Source organism: Pezoporus flaviventris, unplaced genomic scaffold (genome assembly GCF_033815535.1).
Source record: "Pezoporus flaviventris isolate CSIRO_AGI_PZ_B2104156 unplaced genomic scaffold, CSIRO_AGI_Pfla_v1 ptg000031l, whole genome shotgun sequence".
Lineage (NCBI taxonomy): Eukaryota > Metazoa > Chordata > Aves > Psittaciformes > Psittacidae > Pezoporus > Pezoporus flaviventris.
In genome coordinates this window covers 28,076,391-28,095,621 of record NW_026892579.1, presented here as the reverse complement: position 1 = coordinate 28,095,621, position 19,231 = coordinate 28,076,391, and the positions used below count along the sequence as shown (strand labels likewise).

At 35.9% G+C, this 19,231-nt stretch overlaps 1 protein-coding gene across 1 annotated transcript in view; it reads right to left on the bottom strand.

Annotated features, from left to right (window-relative positions):
* The window catches only part of EYS (eyes shut homolog), an 828,128-nt gene that overhangs the window by 141,118 nt on the left and 667,779 nt on the right, over positions 1 to 19,231 (bottom strand). Inside the window, exons 37-38 of the mRNA XM_061460547.1 lie at positions 13,963 to 14,127; positions 4,247 to 4,400 (exon numbers count right to left, since the gene is read on the bottom strand). Coding sequence (XP_061316531.1) covers positions 4,247 to 4,400; positions 13,963 to 14,127 — 319 coding nt within the window. The remainder of the gene's footprint in view (positions 1 to 4,246; positions 4,401 to 13,962; positions 14,128 to 19,231) is intronic.

Below are 19,231 nucleotides of genomic sequence, written 5' to 3'. Positions count from 1 at the left end.
CCAGAAAGCCAACTCTATCCTGGGCTGCATCAAAAGGAGCGTGAACAGCAGGTCAAAGGAGGTGATCCTGCCCCTCTACTCTGCTCTTGTGAGACCTCACCAGGAGCATTGTGTGCAGTTCTGGTGTCCTCAACATAAAAAGGACATGGAACTGTTGGAACAAGTCCAGAGAAGGACCACGAGGATGATCAGGGGACTGGAGCACCTCCCGTATGAAGACAGGCTGAGAAAGTTGGGGCTGTTCAGCCTGGAGAAGAGAAGGCTGTGTGGAGACCTCACTGCAGCCTTCCAGTATCTGAAGGGGGGCTATAGGGATGCTGGAGAGGGACTCTTCATTAGAGACTGTAGTGATAGGACAAGGGGTAATGGGTTAAAACTTAAAGAGGGGAAGTTTAGATTAGATATAAGAAGGAAATTCTTTCCTGTAAGGGTGGTGAGGCACTGGAATGGGTTGCCCAGGGAGGTTGTGAATGCTCCATCCCTGGCAGTGTTCAAGACCAGATTGGACGAGGCCTTGGGTGATACGATTTAGCGTAAGGTGTCCCTGGCCACGGCAGGGGGGTTGGAACTAGATGATCTTAAGGTCCTTTCCAACCCTAACGATTCTATGATTCTATGATTCTTTGATTCTAAGATACATGAAATATTAATGTACAGAATACATTGGTAAAGCTCTGTGGGGATGAGTACTATGTTCATTAAATTCCACAGCAAAATTCTGACAATTCTGCCGGTAAATAAAATGGGAAAAAGTGACACTGTAATATATATGCAAGATTTTAATTAATGGTTGCCTAGAATCTTCCAAAAAGAAAAGACTCTTATATCCCCCATTGTTGTCTAGAACAATCTAAACTTTTTAAGGAACTATAATTTAAAAAATAAAAATTAGAGAAGAAAATGTAAAATTTTTTAAAAATTATATAAGTATTCCTGCTTTAAAAGGTAAAATCCACTATCTCAAAGGATCAAAATAATGGCGAGTTGATCATTTAAATCTCTTGCTTGTTACAATTACTTTCCTTTAACCACTGAATTGAAGAAACACCGTCTGTCCCCAGTGACAGTGACATCATTTTAACCACAAATAACATACAGCAAATTTTGCATGAGGAAACACATTTCAGAATCCTCGTATAGAACGAAATGTGTTTGAACTAATATGCTCTGAATAACTTTAAGGAGCAAATCCATAAAGGCAAACTAAACTACATCTCACATATGTGCTCAAAGCTTTAACTGTAAAGTTCAATAAAATCTTGATTATGTAATCACAAAAAGTAAAAACCAAACAAATGCACATTTTAAAAACCAGAAATCAAATAAATCTAAAATAAATGGAAATGGAAACACTGAATAAAACTGCATTGCAACCAGTCTCTAGTTTCTACAGGCAAGACAAAAAAAAAGCAAGCAATCAGAGTTTTATAGCTGTTTCCTATAAAGCTGTCATTTCACAAGGACTGTAAAAGCAATGACTGAGCATTTAAAACTCATCAAATCTTCATCAGATTTGAAAGAAATGGCCATATCTAAGAAAAATAATCACATAGTTAAGACAAAACAGTAGTTGTAAACTATGAGTATATCTTAGTTTCCTGCACATGGTGGATGTAGAAACAAAAAGTTTGAGAAGGTGAAAATCTGTTCTATAGTCATTATTGTTTGTGTTAATTACACTGTTTATCCACTGGAGACATAGTTGCACCCAGGACTGTAATATCTGTCAAATGAGATCTTATAGACTTATTAAAAGTCAAGTTTAATAGAAATATTGTCTCCCAGTTGGAGTGTTTTCAAATAGAAATAAAAAAAGTTATTTATTCCAGTCTGTGTCTTTTCCTGCATTACAGGGGGAAAAAAAGAAATCAAAACCCCTCATTAATTTTGCAGGTAAAACGTACAGCTATAGTTATCTATCTTCAGCAGTCACTAAGAGGACACAAAACAACAGTTCTGTTATGGATTTGCATTTTATAGCCTATGATACAAGATCGGGGCGGGGGAGGAGGCGGGGTGGGCAAAAATGCCTTGTCATTTGCTTTTTAATTTGGCAAAGGTTAAGGATGATTGCTGAAGGATTACAACTTTATTGCTGCTTGGTGAAGGATATACTGCTCTCTCTACATTTTGGAAGGACTCACAAGAATAATCACTAGTCATTTTCAAGGCCAAGCCCGTAAACTCAGATGCATGTAAATCCCCACCAGTTACAGTCTACAATCACACCTTGTAAGTTATTCAATATGCTACTTTTAAAGATAGCAGTATAAATTCCAGTAAACAAAGGTAAAGTGTAAATTGAACTGACATTACTTTTCAATATAACACTATGGAGAATGAAGCCATAAATTCCCAGGTGTTAATTTTAAGCTGGAAAACGAGGGAATTTTTTTTTATTGTGAACATGAACTTTATAAGTAGAATCAATCTTTTCAATGCCATTTAGCTGCATTTGTTGCTTATTATTAGACTTTGAAATCCGTACAGCATTTTAATGTCTCAGTCTTACAAAGGAGAGACACAGTGCTACCACAGCTAATACAGTGCAGACAGTTAGCTGACCAATGTCTCACACAAGAGTAGTCTTTGCGATTAAAAAAAACCCTTGGAATTATTTATTAATGTTGAGCTTTATACTTCTAACAAGTGTCTTAAAAGAGAAAAAAAATCTTTGTCTGTTGTCTTTTAGGGATAGCAAGAGATAGAATTTTCTTTATAAATTTTAAATACATTTACAATTTGTACAAAACCCCTAAAATAGATTAATATACTTTCAGCTAACATGTAAGCAGATTTGAATGTATGCTATGTGACTTTGCTTCATTAATATTAGGGATTAATGCTAATATAAAATGAAAGGAAAAAAAACTGTTTTAAATGTAGCAAAAGAGTAATGTATAGACCTGTGGCGGAGAAGAAATATAAGATGGAAATGAAACAATTTCTTGAATGGTAGATCCTTTCATTCTTCCATATGCTGAAAAGAAGTTTTATATTTACATTCTAATAAATTTGTTTATAAAAGGTTATGGTAAAGCTTATGGGGTGAGAAGAATATCTAGCCCCCAAAAAAGACTAAACAGTCCTTTCTCCCAGAATCAGTCTACTTAATATACTGAGATCTCAAGCTCAGACGGCAAACACAAAAACCTTTAGATGTGCTTTTACTTTCATTTTTGGTAGTTAAAGGTAATTTTGAGAACTCTGATGTGCACGTTTCAGAGTAACTTTTGCAGTCTCCTCTAACATGAAAATTGGTCCTATCTAAAACTGCCTTTAATTTAATAACTTGGCAACAAGTTCCTTCACATCACAAATGCTTACAGTTCAGGTGCACCAATTAGCTCTGATATTTTAACTATTTAATAAATAAAATAGTATCTTAATTATAGTAAAATTAAAATTTGTATGGGTGTCAGAATTATTGCTAAACCATTTTAAGATAAACATTAGATACTTTACTAATATAACACAACATCTATAATATCTTATCCATACCTTTTTCCAAACTAGCACATATGAAATTCCACGAGTAAAAAAAGGAGTTAATCTTTTAGCAAGGCATGATACCAATATCTTTTCCAAAATTATAAATTAACCATTCTGTGAACTACTGTGTGTACTGGGTTAAAAATAACATTACTGGTCAGTCACCACTGTATACTGCTGACAGGACAGTTGCATATGTAGCAATGACAGCTTATAAAATCATGGAATTGTTTAGGTTGGAGAAGACCCTTAAGATCATCAAGTACAGCCTACATTGTGAGATGTTGTCAGCATGCTCATTTTTTAATTTTTCGTCTTAAAAAATAAATTGGTCCTATATTTATCACCAGAATTCTGATGACAGGTCTAATTTATTCAAGGTATAAATAAGCAGAAATTTTGAGCTACCAATCTGATACCAATTTGGTAGCTCAAATTATGAACTATCTCCAATGTTATGTCTAAATTGTTTCAGCTCTCAAACTGACTTCGTCTGTATCTATAAAAGTGTCTGAATTTTGAATGATTCCTAAGTTCTACAAAGGACAGAACTAATCTGTGTGAACTAAAATGTCTTTTCAATCAAGAACACTACCTTATGAAAAAGTTTTCTGAATATGCATACAATTTTGCTTTCCAATATGACTTGTCTTTTTATTGTCAAAAAAAAAGGTGAAGTCATATTTATCGCTCAATATATATATATATATGTATGACTAAAACTCTTCAATGCAACACAAAGGTAAGTTCTTACCTTATTGTGATAGGGATGAGTGTACCTTTGCTAATGGATTGATTCACAGATACAGTCAGAATGTTCTGAGAGTTTCCACAGCTGAATCGAACTGTTGGTCTTCCTTCCACAAGATAAAAGTGAAGAAACTGTTCTCCAAAATTCCTTTCACTAGCTTTGAAAACAAAAATGGGGACAGTCACGCTTCTGAAAGTGTAGGACCTTCCAAAACTATTTCACACTACTGGAATGCCATCACCAGTCATAATGCGTGCGTTTTTTTATAATTATTACAATTATGTGTCGTAGTTGAGGAGTCTTCTATCAATATAAAGGACTCTGCTTAAGTTACTCTAAGAAAAAAAGCAAGCTCTGTATCAATAGCTGAAAACAAGACAAAGTAAAAGAAAATTACCAAAAGACAGAACCAGTGTAATTGCATAAACATTAAAGAGATCTTTACATTAATTGAAGGTGAACTTTTCTCTATATTCAGGAGTATTATTAAGGTGCCAAAGGTGAGACAAAAACATCAAAAGAATCACAAAAATACTGTATCATGATTTACTATTTTGTTCAGCTTTTCAACCATATTATAGAAAACAAAGATTATAAGAGAACATCTCCCTATTCTTATACTCTCTGTAAAGATCATAAACGAGTCACCTTTCCCAATTAATGACACATGTAAGACTTGATAAGAATAATTGCTGTCCACAAAAATTCAGACATACTGTTACTTGCGCAGTTCAAACTATGGATAAAAGTATATTAAAAAAAAATAATCTTCTAGTCTTTGTTCGCTTCCACTGAATAGTATATTGTAAAGAGCACAGCAAAATATTTCTATTTAAATGATGGGTGGCACATTGATAACACCTACAATGGCAAATTATTTTGAATGGGTAATGTTTTATCAATTTGCCCTTTGAATTTAACTGTACTTACTTCTTATAGAAGCTAAGACACAGCTCCTGTTTAGGATTTTTATTCCCCATTAAGGCAAACTGTTAAAATATTAATCTGTTCTTTGCTCGATATTTTACTATATTTAACTGAAGTAAAAAACGCACAATAGCTAGGTGATGAAATTGAATTTACTGCTTATATTTTTTTTGAGCAGTATTTGAGCAGATTGCTACGTTCTTCTTAATTTCCCGAATCCTACCTGTATCCAATTCTCCAGCTTATCTGTAGTTCAGCTGAGAAAAAACACAACATATACAATATACAAATAAATTCTTTATGTAGGTATGTGGTAGGAGAGAACATTTTCTTCCTTAAGATTTTTCTGATTAACAACTTTATCAAACACAATGGTAAGGAAAAAGGACAAAATCAAAACATACAGAGGCACAAACTCAACCAACAAATGGAGATAGTAACAAGAACTGGTGGTTTACACTAACTGGTATGGGCATGCAGTGTGTGGGAATGCTTGTTTCAGTAAGATTATCTTATTGAGGACCTTGCCAAAATGGGACAATAAGGAAGAAGGAAGGCAATAAGCAAACCACAGATGTGACAAACAGCCACAGAAAACAGTAACAGAAGCAACGGACAGTAACAGAAACTAATCTTACCAGTCACAGTAATGGATGGACTATCACGAAACTTCAGACATCACTTCAAAGAGTGCTACCCTGGACTTTGCAACAGAGAAGGGTGCCAGCGTGGGGGTCCAGGATACTGAGGAGGATTGTGTTTGTGGAGCTATGTAAACAGGAAACTGGGGAGGAACAACCCATGAACGCACATGTCCTTTTAAATCTAGCAAGTGCCACGTATGTGCCTTCACTAGTGAACTTCAATCTCTACCAGTCAGAGGAAAGAGAATTTGACTTTCTACAGTCATGTTTTGTGAGTCCTGTAGACAAATGCTGTTGAAGTCCGTGCCTTGCCCATGGCAGACTGTGTAGCCAGCTGTGCAATGCTCTCTGTGTGTCTGCATGTGTGCACATGTCTGTGTGCATCTGGCATACATGATGAACTTTGCATAGTTTAAACAGCAAATGGGAAAGCAGCAGCCATGCCAATCAGACTGGGATGAAGACAAGGTCTTTGGGCTGGGTTCCAGTGGCTAGGTAGGAAAGATTTCCAGACCTGGAGCTGCTGGAGAACACAGCCTAAAATATCCCTTAACATTTTTATTCAGAAAGGTAGAAAGAATGTGGGTGTACTTGGCTGTACACAGCTACCTGCTGGAATACCTACTGATTTGTTAAGAGAAAATGATCAATTTTCATTTGGAGGACAAAACAGAAAGAAAAAGGTAATAGCAGATAGAGAGGGGCAGCAGGTGTTAGTAACTTCCTGATCATTTGCTTTTGCATAATTCATAGGAAAAACATTTCAAAAAGTAAACTCTGTCCTCTAGAGCAGCTTTCTAGTCAACACAGTATTTCTTCAGTCTGTTACAAATCCTGATGACCCCCTGAAAGTCTTTTATGCTTGGCCATATTTTGTATTCTGAATACCTAATTAACTCCAAAGATACTTTAATTTGACTGGATTTTATGCTTTTGGCTTTTATGTTTTCCTTCTACAATAATCTCTTAATTCTCTTTCAAAATATATTGCACTGTTAAAAAAGCCACTGCCTTTTAACCCCAGCACAACTAATATATGCACATACTGCATCATTCATTTCCTTATCTTCTTCTCCCCTTCCTGCACACGCTGTTCCATGCATTTCTAATTTCTATCAATAAGCAAATCTGTAAGCTACACTGAATTTAGAGAGAATGAAGCGGGGAGGGTTGTGAATGTATATACTGACAACATGTCATGAAGAAGCAAAGTTACAGCTGAATAGATCATTTCTCTTCTCCCAGTGAATCCGTCTGTCCATTCATATGGTCCATTAGTAAAAACTTGGACGTAGGTCCTCGTTATTATTATTATTAAAGTAAAAAATCTGTGACAGCTCCTCCAAAGGCAGCATTACCCTTTGAAACCTCAACAAGTGTTAATGCCTGAACTTCAGCCAAGGGAGCGCTTATAAGTCACACTTGCAGGAGACTAATATCATTCTTCATTATTATATGCTAGGCAGTATGAGACCCTTGGAAAGGACAGTCCTTCAAATCATTCTACAGTGAACAGGAAAAGGCAGAGTGTCCCTGTGAAAAATTTTGTTCTGGCAATGTAAAGGAGCATATATTACCTAGCATATATGGTGGGAAATTGCCTCCATGGGAAGAGCCCTATTCTTAAGCTCAAGAGATGTGTTCCAGGAACGGACACAGACAGGAAGCCATCTGCGTGAAAAAATCTTGATGGATATTAGGGGTAACTTATCTTGACCTTAGTAGAGACTTTGTCAGGGGATCAGGTCAAAGAAACCAGGTCTCAGCAATCATCCTTTCACAAGAAATGGCAAGGTGGAAGGCTGTATTTGTATGACGGCAAGCAAGTGGCCACTGGGGTCAAATGGTTGTCTATCTAGAAAAGACAGGTTTAAACTCCTATTAAGCTATGGCATGAAGTTTTATTATGCAAAAACATTTTGACACAGATGAAGGATACTGTGAAATGCTCTGCTTGAGAATGCTAGCTGAAATAACAGACAAATAGACTATGACTGAATTGCCTGAAAGGACCATTCTTGGTTTTAGGAGAGGAAGTAGCACTGGGGAACAGAGCTTCTGAAAGCATTGCTTATGAAAAAGGAGATGGTGTCCTTAAGGAATGCTATAAACATGGGCTGGGCCACCATAAATCCAATTGTCAGAAGTTATAGACTACCATATATACTAGAAGTTAAACAATCTGTCCTTGAAGGGACTGTGAACAGCATTATGCTAACCCGGTTAAAAGTGACAATGATGAAGTGAAGTTTTATAACTGTATCAGGTTTTTTATGATTACTTGGATTTATTTTGCTTTGTGGCTAAATGTCACAATTTGCTTTGATATGTTGATTAAATTAAAGCATGCAAACAAGTAAAATCATGAAGGAATGAAATAAAAAAATTGTAAGAATGCAAACTGTATTCAACAAAGAAATATTTCTCAAATTATGTCTAAACTTTATTGGCAAAAAAATAGTAATTGTGTATATTTTAATTTTTTTTTCTCCTGGCATATTTAAAGAAGAATCTCCTCACAGTCTACTAATAATTTAAAGACAAGGTCCAGACAAAAATTCCAGACAATTTTAGTCCATTGACTGTTACCATTTTTATGCTTATTAAATACATACTGAAAATAATTAGGGAAAACATGATTAGTAAGAAGGAAAGTTGATTTGTCATTTTATTAAAACAGATGATGGTTTATAGTCTATTAAAAATTATATGCTATCCCTTTCTTCTTGGGTTACTTTCTTTTCCCGATACATGTAGAGATTTTCTATAGATAGGATATAAACTTATAACCTCTCTTTCCCCATGTTTTTAACAACCTATTTTTGCCAGACTCTAAAAAAACAGTTAGTCCTTAGTATTTCTTTTTCTTAACCAACAATTGACAAAATCTTCTTTAATTAAGGTGTTAAATAGGAAAATGCTTTTCAACAATATAGTGCAAATCAGTAAAGTGACATGCGTAGCACAATGATTCTTCTATTCTGCCTATTAGATAGCCTATAAGTAGGCTTGCTTTATGTATATACATATTTTATTTTTCTTATTTGCATTTTTATATAGGTATTTACATCAGCTGCTAAAAGCTATGAAAACAATGCATCAGTACTTCTAAGTGTTCACTTTATTTTAAGATGCATGTTTATGAACAAGAGAAGAAGGCGCAGATCACCTTTTTGATTCTCACTGGGTGGTATACTACATAAAGATAAATACAAGTTTTAATGCTTTTACATTTTCCCTTAAGATTCTGAATTAAATATTCTACTTATGCACTCTTTCTGATTCTAGTCATTTGTACAGCAAAAGCATCTTGTCTGAGATTTCCCACTGAAATTAAATGTTTACTAATTATCTGCTAAAGAAAAGGATGTAACCTCATGACCACCTGGTAAAATCAGGTGTGTCCTGGGTTCAGCAGTAGCAGTCAATTTTTCTCCTTCTTAGTAGCTGGTGCAGTGTTGTGTTTTGACTTTCAGCCTGTTTTTAGCTGTTCCTCAGTCATGTTTACCCTGACCAAGGACTTTGTGAGGCTCATGCTCTGCCAGGGACGAGGGGAAGCCGGGAGGAAGCAGAGACAGGACACCTGACCCAAGCTAGCCAAAGAGGTATTCCATACCACAGCATGTCATGCCTGGGGAGGTAACTGGGAGTTAGCCGGAAGGGCACTCACTCTTCTGGGTTGGACTCGTTTTGGCGGGTGGTATTGTATTCTCTTCCCTTGTTATTTCCCTTATCATTATTATTACTGGTGGTAGCAGTAGTGATTTGTGTTATACATTACTTACTGGACTGTTCTTATCTCAACCCGTGGGAGTTTTTTTGATTCTCCTACATCACTCTGGAAGCTGCCGGGGAGAGGGGGTTGGGGGGGGGGGGGGGGGGGTTGGGGGTGGGGAGGAAGGGGGGGAGGGAGTGAACGAGCTGCATGGCTGGGTTTAAACCACAACAGTTCTTGTAAAAAAGGATAGATCTGCAAGTGGAATAATAAAAAAAAAAAGAAGAAAATTGTAATTATTTTCTAGTAAAATACACATGACACATGCAGATCACTGTGATTTTCTTATTTTTGAAAATGCTTTTGACAAAGACAGATTTTTGCTCTTTGAATGTGTGAAACTTGTTGCAACCTTAATCACAAGCTATTGTTTACATCTATATAAGAGAATATGAAAATGTAGAGAACATTAAACCTTTTTTGTAATTCTGTAGTTCTTGTTTCTAGTGAGTGTACTAGCCTCAAGATGACTTCTGCTGACAGTTCATTTTTCAGCTGTTTGATGGTAGCACAGCAGCAGCAGAAGCAGGAGTTATACTACTATTAAAAGGAGAACAGCTGGCAACAGCAGCTTCTCTTTTGAAGTTGTTAGAAGGGAAAATGGAAGACAGAGCAAGGAACAAAAAACGGGTGAAGGAAGAACAGATGGAGCATATGAGCTCATGAACGATATTATGTTGTTTATCTGACAGAAGAGTTTGTTGCATAAGAAAATAATAAACTACAAAATTCAGCATAATCTGTATATGCACATTTTACTCATTCAGAAAACACTAGAGTTGCAAGTATGATGGGTTTCTCAGAGACAACGAAGAAAATGTGAGTAAAATATCTGCTAGAAATCATGAAAAATTGCCTAAGTTCCTGGAACTGTCCCAGCTCAATGTCAGGGTTAGAACTGAACTCATACCATTTCATCCTGACCCTCCTTTCTTCCCTCTGTCTGGGTTCATGAAGGGACAAGAAGGGAGCTGGGACAAAGTCAATGGAGATCTCAGGTATGGGTAACTGGAAAGCACTAATATCATTCTACCTTTCTAGAAGTGCAAAGACAAAGAATGTGAAATGCTCAAATTCTGCTGTAACAAAATCTCTGTAAACACCTCAAAATCTTGCATTAACAATTTCCCACAGAAAGCATGAACTGATAGCTGAACAGCTATGGTGTTAGATTCAGGATGAGTGCATTATCTAGAAAAAAATGTATGTAGAGTCACAGAATAGTTTGCATTGGAAGGGACCATTACAGGTCATCTAGTCCAATCCCCCTGCAATGAGCAAGGATGTCTTCAACTAGGTCAGGTTGCTCGAAGCCCTGTTCAATCTGACCTTGAGTGTTTCCAGGGATGGGGTATATACCACCTCTCTGGAAGACCCCTTCCAGTATTGCAACATGCTCATCATAAGAAACTCCTCTCTTGTATTTAGTCTGCCCTCTTAGTTTGAAACCATTACCCCTTGTTCTGTCTCTACAGGGCCTACTAAAAAGTCTGTCCCCATCTTTTCTGGAAGCCGACTTTAGGTACTGAAAGAATGCTATAGATCTCGCCAGAGACTTCTCTTCTCCAGGCTGAACAAGCCTAACTTTCTCAGCTTGTCTTCATAGGAGAGGTGCTCCATCCTTCTGACTGCTTTTGTGGCCCTCCTCTGGACCCACTCAAACAGGTCCATGTCCTTCTTATGCATTTCCTTCTTGCCCTTTAGTTTGACCAGCACGTCTTGACTCAGCCATGAGTTTCTTGCAGATTTCTTAAATCTGGGGATCAAGGGCTCCTGCATACTATGGAAAGTGTCCTTCAAGATCTTCCAGCTCCATTCTGCTTCCTTGTCCCTGAGGGCAGTTTCCTAGGGGTCCTACTAATTCTTTGAGCAGCTGGAATTTTGCTTTCCTAAAATTGAGGGTCCTGACTTTATTGCTTGATTGACCCATATTCCTCAGGACCATAAACTCCACCAGTGTCTGATCACTGCAGCCCAAACTGCCTTCAATTTTGACATCACTGAGTAACACACTTGTGTTGGTGACCATCAGGTCCGGTATTGCAACTCCTCTGGTAGTGCTGCTATCTGGTTTAAAAAGTTATCCTCAATGTACTCCAGGAGTCTCTTGGATTGCTTACAGCTCGCTGTGATACATTTTCAGCTGATGTCAGGGTGGTTAAAATCCCCTAGCATGAAAAGAGCCTGTAAGTGCAATGCTTTCTGTAGCTGGAGTAAGAAGTCTCCCACTGATTGGGCAGCCTATAGTAGACATCAACCACAAGATCCCCTTGGCTGCCTTGGTCCCTAGTGCTTGCCCATAAGCCTTCAACCTTCTCATAGTTATAATTCAGAAGAATGCTCTTCTCACTCTATCCATAGATGGCAGTCCCTCCATCTAATTTGGTGGGGTTTATTTTGCACTAATTAAATACAAATTAACATCAAAATGTCCATAAAATTACCTAGTATTTGAATGCATATAACTGAATTAGGCATAAAGGAACTGTGTTTTTGTTAAATCAGTTTTGGGTTGTAAGGTTTGTTTTTTTTTTAATATATATATATATATACAAACAATGGTAGAAGCAGATTCATTAGGATACAGAGAATAAAGTTAAGGAGGGTAATGCAAGTCATTTATGACTGCTGTGGTGTTCTCCCACAGTGCACAAAGAAGGCATCCACATATTTGTTTGTAATTATTGGAAAACATAGATAGTGAAAGAGTTGGAGTTTGATTTTCAGTTACAAATTTTGAACATTTGATGTTAGCAAAGATAGGCATATTCTTTCTGTGTAAAATGGTTAAGTTGTAAACTAACCAAAGAGCATCCATCATTGTAATTTCTGTTTCAAAGACAGTGACCATCCCACCCCGGCTTCATGAATTTGCTACTTTTCCAACAAGTAGTGATAGAAACACATATATCTCTGCTTGTAGGAATAGAGTACACTTATCCAAGTTTGTAAAAAACGCCACTTCCTCCTCAGAATTGCAAAGGAGCTTCCATTTTGGTTTTTGTTTTTTCTTTTTTTTTTAGTTCTTAATAGACATGCTTAATCAGAGCTTATGGGTAGATAACGAGCTTTACTTTAAGTCTTGCAGGAAACCAACTCCTTTGCAGTGATGAGGTAAAGATATTCAAAGTACTTCCAGTGACCCTCCTTGAAATCCTTTTGAGGGACAAATAACTTCTCTGCAAACTGAAACAAGTATAAAACACTTCAAGATAAAGAACTGCCACCTATCCATGATTTTTAGCAAATTTTACAGCCATGCATCTTAGGCAGCTACAGCAACAGCCCAGCTATAACATAATAGGATTTGAGATATCATTTTGAAAAGCAGTAAACATAAATGTTCAGTTTGGGCTACAGTGTTTTACACCTACAGAAAGCATAATTAAATAATACCATGGAGCCTATGCTACTTTCAAATCTGGCTTATAAATATTGGCATAGTGCAGATGAATTCATATATATTATGTCCATAATATATCAATGACAAAAATAAATTAAAATAATTTATATTAAATCAAGATTTTTGTGTGTAGAAAAGCCTTAGGAAACTGCTGTGAACAGAGAATCCTAATGGCTTTCTCTTTGTGGAGTAAATCTATTGCATAGATTACACAAACATATTTCCCTAGCTGTCCCTGGATTTGGGAAGAAATCACTTCATTTTCCAGGTTTTCCATTTCGATAGAAATTACAATATAAAATATATAAGATATTCAACTGGCAGAGAAGCCTATTTCTCTTGCTGACTAATGAAAAGCATACTGTCTCAGAAGTTCATGCCATATACTGAGGAATGAAATATGCAGGCAAGAAGGAACATTCTTATGTGGTATTACCAAGCACACATCTAACTCTGCAAGTATGCTCTCCAGGGACCAGAAAAGGATCCTCTGAATTGTGAAATCAAAAATATGGCAAATTTTCAGAAACTAAGATACTTCCACAAATCAAACTATATATCGAACCAAGATCACAATTATAATAAAAAGTGAGTCTCAACCTCATTATGGAGAAGATGTTTTTCTGTAATAAATTGTTCAAAACTTCGTCAACATTTGTATTTTACAGCTGTAACACTTATCACTGGAGTCATATGCTTACTATGTTCTTTCTTGTCAGGAAGCATCTTTTTCACTTGTAAGTTTATTTTGCTCAATGAGTCATAAATTAAAGAACTTTCCAGAGGAACACAAAGAAGGATGGTTCAAATTTTATAATGCATCACACATTGGAATACCAAAAGGCTTCTACTGCAGTTTAATGACTCATTTTGCAGCTGAATAGGAAATGCCAGCTGATGTACACTAAAGTTAATAAGGACCTGAAAGAGCTAAAACTGATACTTAACTTCAAGTATCATTGGTACTCACTGTAAAGAATTGTGCCATTAAGAGCAGTTGTTTTCACTGCCAAGTACAGAGTCGTAACATTGCTTGTTTCCTGCCCAGATGCAGTCCTGGTCTCAGATACAGATGTCAGAGAAGGTAGTTCCAAATAAGAATTTCCAGTGAAGGATGGAAAAAACAGTGCTGTGTCTGTAATGAATAACCAAAATCTAATTTTATTAAATTATTACGAAATAAAGTGATAAAATAAAATATAATCATCAAAGCATGTTTAAAAATATTAATTCTTCTGCATACCTGTGAATAGTGTAATCAACTACATTATTTGCAAAGCATGCATATACATTTAATTTCAAACATTCTAGTTAACTACGCAGAAAATGAAAATGTTCTAGCATCTGCATATTGCCAGAAGCATAAAGAACATTTTAAGAGAGACTACTCTCAGAAGATGCAAAGTTAGAAAGATTGCCACAATTTTTCATCTTTACAGATGTGTCTGTGCAGAACTTTTGTCCCATGACATCCTTTTGAAGTACCTTTGATTTATAGTTGTAGACAAGAAAAACAGGTTTTCTTCATTTTGACGATACTCATATATTCTGGGTTTGAAATTATGATGAGGATAACATTGGGTGGTATATACATTATTCCATTACACTACTCTTGTCTTGCAAATGAATAGTCATAAGAGAAAATTTTTAACTATGAAAGCTTAACATTTGCAACATTTATTGCATTCATTATCTTTGTCATTATGTTTTGTATTATTTTGGTTTGGTGTTTTTTCCCCTGTAGCTGTGATAATAATAACCACTCAAGCAAGAAGAAAACAGGGTAGAGCCAATTGAGGTTAGGTGGAATGTCTTCCTGATGCCTTAAGCATCCTAGTTAAACAATACTCCTTGAAGACTGCCCAAATTCATCACTAGGGATATAAATAAAGAATGAGGAATGAGAAAAGCAGTCTGAGTTCAGGTAATATTTTTGTAAACAATTTTTAATTGAATGAATTAAATCAATAAAGTGGATTTTTGCCTGATGATTACAAATAAACATGACTACTATGTGGATGATTTTTTTTCAAATTTTTTATTCCCTTTATTTGTTGTTTCATTATGAAATCTGCCCCTGTTTTATACTTTGCAACTTTTATTGGATTCAAGAAGAAAGAACAAAATGCAGCCCATAGTTAAAGAAATGCGTGTTAAAGGGATTCATTAAGAAAACAAAACCATACACCACAACACAACAGCTCAGCTGTGCTTTCTATGTCCCACAGTGCAGAGGAGGAAGAGGTCTGGGTACCCACAGATCCTGCAGGGAAGAACTTCCCAGCCTCAGGAAGCATGATATGATATCCTCTCTTCAGGGAAATTTATCCATGAAAACTTTCTAAAGCACTCTTTTCCAGAGACAATCTTTACTGTTAATCATACTAGCTTGTTTTATCTTTTGTAAATTTGATCGTAACAACAACTTGTTTTTAATTATGCATATTGCCTTGTTCCTTAAATATTGACAAATAATAAAAAAAAATAATTCTGAATAAAGTAATGCACTAATCAGAACACAATTCCAAAAAGAAGGCCTGGAGATGAAGCTGTAATTCAGTGGCAAGCATTAGATAAACAAATAACCCAGTATATGGCAAGACAGTGAAGCATGTAGGAGCCCCAGCATCCCAAGCATACCTGTAGCAATATCCATTGAGTCTAAGTATTTTTGTCTTCTATCTCGCATATAGTGGAAGCACCTTTTAAATACCCTCAATATTTGTCAAGCAACATGAAATTTTTTCAGTACTGATGCACTTGGCAAAAGTAACAAAATCTAAACACAGTATTTTTGGAAAAACTTAGCAATAATCTTTGACAGATTTCCTTAAGGAGTTCACTGATAGTGGAATGTTGCTATCAGGATTGTAAGAAATCCATAGACAAAAGAAACACCATAATTCAAAATGAAGATCTTGTCAAGCTCCTGATAACTTATACACATACCTATAGATCCATTCCATAAGCCTATGTTGAACAGTAATACGTAATTCCCTGACATGGGGTTCTAAGGAAGGTGACATTCTATGTATCGTAAGAAATTGCCATCTCAAACTTATTGTTTTCAATTTATACATATAATTGGTAATGACAGTGAAAAGATGAATTGTGTTCAACATATCCTAACCCTTTGTCTCAACATGTATAAATAGTACATGAGGATGGTTACTGTAAACTCTTTCTAAATATTAACAAAATAGTAGCCTTGAAAGAAAAAATATAAACGGTGAAAAAAAACTGTGGAAAATACATGTATCTACAAGTAGCACCTATACTAAGATAAAACCATGGTTCTGAAAAACCAGTTGTTGCTCCTTGATGTAGTTAATTGAGTCTGTGTATTAAGAGCCTAAAATCCAGGTTTGTGATGAAATAGGTAGAATAGTACACACAAAGCTGCTTGTCTGGAATCTCTTTTTCCACTTCTTTCATTCTACTGAGCTCTGAATTAGCAAAAATTGAGGTCCCATGAAGCACTGAGCATAGCTGCACAGTACTAGGTTATGTGAATCAGAGCGAAGGAGGGCATACGCGGAAATTTAGTAAGCTAACTATATACTATCAATGCCAGCTATGATGTGTGTATAAGACTTATTTTATAGGACATGTTTTCTAGTAACATTTAGAGAGCTCCATATTTTAAGATGGTTGGTAATAAGTGATTCTGTACTTCATTTATTTATTCTCTCCTGGGGCCACTATCTACCAACAGTCAGCTCTGTCCATGACTCCAATGGACTCTTCTACTAGGGCAATGGTCTCCAAAGTGGAGTGCATGCACCCCAGCACGTACACAAGACAATTTTCTGGGGTGCAAGAAAACAAAATATTAGAACTGCAGTATCACATATATGTAATTTATAAATAAATATACATTGGTGTAGTGACTTCAAAAATTTTTTACTGATGGGGTGTGCAACTGAAATAGTTTGGAGATCGCTGCACTAGGGAAAAATTGAAGGACAATAGGGACTTGCTAACTATGTCTCCCACAAGAAGGAGAGGGAACGTAATAGAGTAACCAGCACGGCGATTCTGTAGTACGGAGGATTTCTACAAAGAAATTGCATTATGATTCTTTGACCAAAGTTTTACCATTTACAGAATGTAACTTTTTGAGATATTAACTGTTACTGCAACTAAACAGTGACAAATGTGACACTATACCAATAGAGAATAGTGAGAAAAGCAGGATGATACAACTAATCAAATCCATGCAGTACTTTTATACTCAGAACATGTCCCTGTTTCAACAAACAAAATGGCTTAATAAACGTAGGACATTCTCTGCATACAAGCTTTATCAGGAAGCAACATAATACAATGATAAACAAAATAAATGTGTAAAAAAGATTAAGTACAAGACATAATGTAACAGATTTACAGATCTCAATTACACTGGAAGAAATAAAAAAATCTAACATTTTCAGGGTAAAAAGGGAGACTGCAAGTAGTTCAAGATATAATACCTGCAAAAATTCATAACAGTGACTACAGAGTTGGGTCTTCGATTCCCTGAACAGTGTATATTGTTAAGAATTGCACTTTAACAGTTTAAATGAAGGTTCAGATTTTCTGCTGAAGTAAATAGATTATCTGGGATTTTATTACTAAAATCTTTGTAATAACACATGTGCAAACAAATTTCTATTATGATCCTATTTAACCTTTTCTTAATTAGAAAATAAACAGCAGTAAGGGGAAGAATACAGTTTTATACTACTAGTAAATTGGAATCAATCTGTTTCCATTCCTATCTCTAATTTTGCACTTTCATTGTTTGCATTTTGTGACAAGTTTGGCTTAGTACTGAGTTCTGTTAAATTCTATTGAATTCTGTCAAAAATAAACTTTGTAATCTCAAAGATCAACTGCACCAGCCATCACTAAATAAATTCAAATGAGAAATAAATAACACTTTTAATAATAACGACAAGTAGGGGAAAAAAACACAAAACAAGACACCAGAAAACGCAGAAAGTCTTTCTGGTAGAAGAGATCTGATGAAACATCTGACCAAGTCATCTAAAATCTACAGGGTAGATAACTGCTTTGAAAGTCCTTGGTCCTCTTGAACAGCAAAGAGAAATGGATAATCCTAGGATGTGAGTCTCCTCAGCTTATAGTAAACATTTAAAAAGACCAGGTGAATCATGGCCTAAACCTGCCTAGTTCTCTTCACTTGCTGTAAAAGGACTTGAGGATTTCTAGTTTAGCTGTAGACATGTACACCGGCAGTATCTGAAGTTAGATGAAAATTCTCACCCTTAATGTCTGTGCATCAGAATGAAATGGCCTGCTGGAGGATCTTCTTTAGGCAAAACCAAGTTAATAGAGTAGTTCGGAGTTGAAATGTTAAGGTTGTGAACTGTTTAGGATGTCAGAATTTTAAGTCAGAGGCTTAAATTCTGAATTTGCTATTTGTATTTTTCAATTACAGTGGTAAACATCCTATCACAGAGATCTGAAACTGATGGACAGGTTCTCTTCTTGTTCTTCATTTCCATCACTCAAAGAAAATTTTAGAAATACATATGATAAAAGCTTTGCCGACCAGTGGATCAGACCTTTTCCTTATTATCAAGAATGAAGGTTTTTCTTCCCAGCAGGCAAAAAGGCAGTTTAGCAGCACTATCAAGGGACTGATGAAAACGTGACTTGCTCTATCCATCTTATGCTCACAGAATGTCACAGGGACCCTGATTTAACTACCTGAGATCAATGCATTCTTTTATCTCATGTTCATGGTGTGAAGAAAATCAAAGTGAAATAAATATGATTCAGATAATTCCTAGGGATTATGTCTGGTACATACAAAATTTGACCTGGGTATTTCATAAGGCATCACACACACCTACAATGGTACAGAAATACAATCAGCATTTCCTTAATGACTGTAACTTTAGAAATCTATGAACTAATTGATTAGTTGAGTTCACCTGTTTCCAGACAATAAAATATGAAACAAAATAGATTTCACCCTTGCTGCTTTCATTCATTTGTTTCAATGCACAAAAACCTTCTGCTTGCTGTAACTGAACTCCTACATCATGAGGCAAAAATCCCTATGGAATAAAATGCAGAAGTTGCTCTTTATCAGGACAGCTTAGTGCCTTGTTGATAATGGTCTCCGCTGTCAACTGGGAGATCTGAATTCAGATCACTGGCTTAATCTCTTACTTTGTAGATTGCTGGGAGGCTTTAAATGGCAGAAAGACGGTATATGTAATTGTGAA